This window comes from Acanthisitta chloris, unplaced genomic scaffold, assembly GCF_000695815.1.
Source record: "Acanthisitta chloris isolate BGI_N310 unplaced genomic scaffold, ASM69581v1 scaffold29068, whole genome shotgun sequence".
In the NCBI taxonomy this organism is placed as follows: domain Eukaryota; kingdom Metazoa; phylum Chordata; class Aves; order Passeriformes; family Acanthisittidae; genus Acanthisitta; species Acanthisitta chloris.
In genome coordinates, this window is record NW_008686907.1 from 1 (window position 1) to 3,956 (window position 3,956).

The 3,956-nt window shown below is 61.7% G+C and overlaps 1 protein-coding gene across 1 annotated transcript; it reads left to right on the forward strand.

Annotated features, from left to right (window-relative positions):
* Positions 1–469: 469 nt before the first annotated feature.
* LOC103807649 (25-hydroxyvitamin D-1 alpha hydroxylase, mitochondrial) lies at positions 470–2,875 on the forward strand (the record flags this gene model as incomplete). Its single annotated transcript, XM_009080389.1, has 6 exons — positions 470–682; positions 1,373–1,530; positions 1,604–1,827; positions 2,303–2,384; positions 2,466–2,687; positions 2,762–2,875. Coding segments are annotated over 6 exons (1,013 nt in total), but the record flags the coding sequence as incomplete, so codon positions are not given.
* Between the last annotated feature and the right edge of the window lie 1,081 nt (positions 2,876–3,956).

Sequence of the window (3,956 nt, forward strand, 5' to 3'; positions counted from 1 at the left end):
CCCCAAAGGGCTGGGAAAGGGCTGGAATCCCTCCCAAAGTTTTGAGACTCCCCCAAAGGGCTGGGAAAGGGCTGGAAACCCTCCCAAGGGTTTGAGACTCCCCCAAAGGGCTGGGAACGGGCTGGAAACCCTCACCCAAAGGGCTGGGAAAGAGATGGGAGTGAAAGGGATCCCCCCAAAATGATGGGAAATGGATGGGACTCCCTGAGAGAGCTGGATCTCCCCAGGGACCCCTGGATCCCCCCAAATGGCCTCCTGTGTCTCCTTCCCCCATCCTGAGCTCCCCATGTCCCCTCGAAGTCCTGAAACACCTTCAGGGCTGGGAAAGCCCCACAGGGACCTTCCACGTGTCCCCCAAGGCTTGCTGAGTACCCCCAAGGGCTCCCCATGTCCCCAGGGCTCGCCTTGTCCCCTATGTCCCCCACGTGCCAGTGTCCCCAGTGTCCCCAACATCCCCCTGTCTCCTCAGCCATCTCCTGGGTCCTGTTCTCCTCCCGCCTGGGCTGCCTGGGGGACAGGAGGGACCCTGAGGCCACGGAGGCCACCGAAGGGGTGATCCAGTGTGTGGGGGCAGTGCTGGCCCTGACGCTGGTGACGATGGCACTGCCACGGCCCCTCCTGCGCCTCGTGCCCGCACCATGGGACGCGTTCTGCCGTGCCTGGGACCACCTCTTCGCCTTCGGTGAGGGACAGGGGATGGGGGGATGCATGGGGACATCCTGGGGACACAGGGACATCCCATGGCCGTGTCTGGGACCAGCTTTGGTGAGGGGACATGAGGTCATGGGGGGACAACATGAGGACATCGCACGAGGACATGGGACCATCCCACAGGGACACCAAGACATCCCACGGGGTCACGAGTGGGACACAGAGACATCCACCAGGGACAGGGGGATGTCCCATGGCCTTAGTGACACACATGTTGACCTTCAGTGAGGGACATGGGGACACCACAATATCCCATAGTCACGGTGACACCTTCAGTGAGGGACATGGGGGACAACACGACATCCCTGATGTCCCATGGCCACGATGACACCTTCAGTGAGGGACATGGGGGACACCATGACATCCCATGGCCACGGTGACACCTTCAGTAAGGGACATGGGGACAACACGACGTCCCGTGGCCACGGTGACACCTTCAGTGAGGGACACGGGGACACCATGACGTCCCATGGCCACGGTGACACCTTCAGTGAGGGACATGGGGGACACCACGACATCCCATGGCCACGATGACATCTTCAGTGAGGAACATGGGGGGACACAGGACACCACAGGGGAACAGCACAGGGACACTGGTGGCACTGCTGGGCGTGATTGTCACTTGGCCACGGTGACACTGACAAGGTGTCATTGTCCCCAGCCAAGACACACGTGGACCAGCGCTTGGCCGCGGTGGCCGCGCGAGGGACAGCGCCCGAGGGGGACACTTGTGTCACCGACCTGCTGGCCAGGGAGCACTTCCCTCTGAGCAGCATCTACGGCAATGTCACCGAGCTGCTGCTGGCAGGGGTGGACACGGTGAGAGGGGATGCGGGTCACGCGGGGGTCCCTGTTGTCCCCGAGGGTCCCGCTGATGTCCCTGTGTCCCCAGGTGGCCAGCACACTGGCCTGGAGTCTGTACGAGCTGGCACGGCACCCGGGGGTGCAGGTGGCCCTGCACCGCGAGCTGCTGACTGCCACTGCCACCAGCGCTGTCCCCAGCGGGGACAGAGCCACCACGGACAGAGCCACCATGGACAGCGCCACCGCCGCGGCCACCGCCACCGCGCTGCGACAGCTGCCACTGCTGCGGGCCGTGGTGAAGGAGACGCTCAGGTGAAAGGGACATGGGGAGGGACGTGAGAATGGGACAGGAACATGGGGAGGGACGTGAGAATGGGACAGGAACATGGGGAGATGGGAATGTGGGGAAGGGGACACAGGGACGGTAATGGGACATGGAAAGGACATGGGAATGGGGACATGGGGACAAGGATGAGGACATGGGGACACGGATGGGAAGAGGGGTGTGGATGAAGGTAGAGACAGGGGTGTGGATGAAAATGGGGACCGGGGTGGAGATAGAAATGGGATAGGGATGGGGATGAGGAGGGATATGGGAATGGTGGGGATGAAGATGGGGATGGGGACATGGATGGAGTGAGTCGAGGATGGGGACAAGGACAGCGAGAGGACAAGGAAGGGATGAAGATGGGGACAGGGACAGAGATGGGGCAGGGATGGCGATGAAGCTGGGGGTGAGGATGCAGTCAGGGCCAAGGCCAGGGAGGTGACACCTGTGTCCCCCCAGGCTGTACCCTGTCATTCCTGACAACGCTCGAGTCATCCCTGACCGCGACATCCGCGTCGGTGACTACTTGGTGCCACGTCAGGTAAGGGGGGGACACCTGGGGGGGCCCTGGGTGTCCCAGGCTGTCCCTAGGGTGTCCCCTCTGACCCCTGTGTCCCCCCAGACCCTCATCACCCTCTGCCACTACGCCACCTCCCGTGACAGCCACTTCTTCTCTGCGCCTGACACCTTCCGCCCGGAGCGGTGGCTGTGCCGCGGGGTCACCCCTGAGGACACCAGTGACACCTGTGGACACCCCTTTGCCTCTCTGCCCTTCGGCCTGGGCCCTCGCAGCTGCGTCGGGCGACGCTTGGCCGAGCTGCAGCTGCACATGGCACTGGCACAGGTGAGTGTCCCTGGTGTCCTCACGTGTCCCTGCTGTCCCCCCTTGTGTCCCTCACCTGTCCTTGTCCCCCCCAGATCCTGCTACGGTTCGAGGTGCAGCCAGAGCCCGGGGAGGACCCCGTGCGTCCCATGACTCGCACTCTGCTGGCACCTGCCACCCCCATCAGCCTGCGCTTCCTGCTGCGGTGACACTGGGGTGTGGGGACACCAGGGACACTGGGGACATTGGAGACGTGAGGACACCAATGACATGGGGACACCGAGGACATCAGGGACACTGGGGACACATTGGAGCCATCGAGGACATCAGGTACACTGAGGACATTGGAGATGTGAGGACACCAAAGACATGGGGACACTGAGGACATCAGGGACACTGGAGGCACATTGGAGCCATCGAGGACACTGGAGATGCGAGGACACTAAAGACATGGGGACACCAAGGACACCAGGGACACTGGGGACACATTGGAGCCATCGAGGACAGTGGAGATGTGAGTACACCAAAGACATGGGGACACCGAGGACATCAGGGACACTGGGGACACATTGGAGCCATCGAGGACATCAGGTACACTGAGGACATTGGAGATGTGAGGACACCAAAGACATGGGGACACTGAGGACATCAGGGACACTGGAGGCACATTGGAGCCATCGAGGACACTGGAGATGTGAGGACACTAAAGACATGGGGACACCGAGGACATCAGGGACACTGGGGACACGTTGGAGCCATTGAGGACATCAGGTACACCGAGGACACTGGAGATGTGAGGTCACTAAAGACATGGGGACACCGAGGACATCAGGCACACTGGGGACACGTTGGAGCCATTGAGGACATCAGGAACATCGAGGACACTGGAGATGTGAGGACACCAAAGACATGGGGACACCAGTGACACTGGGGGTGTTGGGGACACCAGTGACACCAGGAGCACTGGATATGTGGGGACACTGGGGACTGCATGTGGCCTTGACCTCAGCAGTGACATTGGACCCTGGCAGTGCCACTGACCCCAGCAGTGCCCCAACCCTGTGCTGACCCTGACCCCATGGTGACCTTGACCTCAGTGGTGGCCTTGACCCTGTGCTGACACTGCCCCCAGCAGTGTCCCCAACCCCTTGGTGTCCACTTTGTCCTTCCCATCCCCTCCTGTCCCCCCCTGCCCCTCCCCTCTCGTCATTCAGGTTTATTTATTGCTCAATAAAGCATTTTTGGTGCTGCCTGAGCTCTGCCCCTTCCCCCCTCCCCGGGGCTGACTCA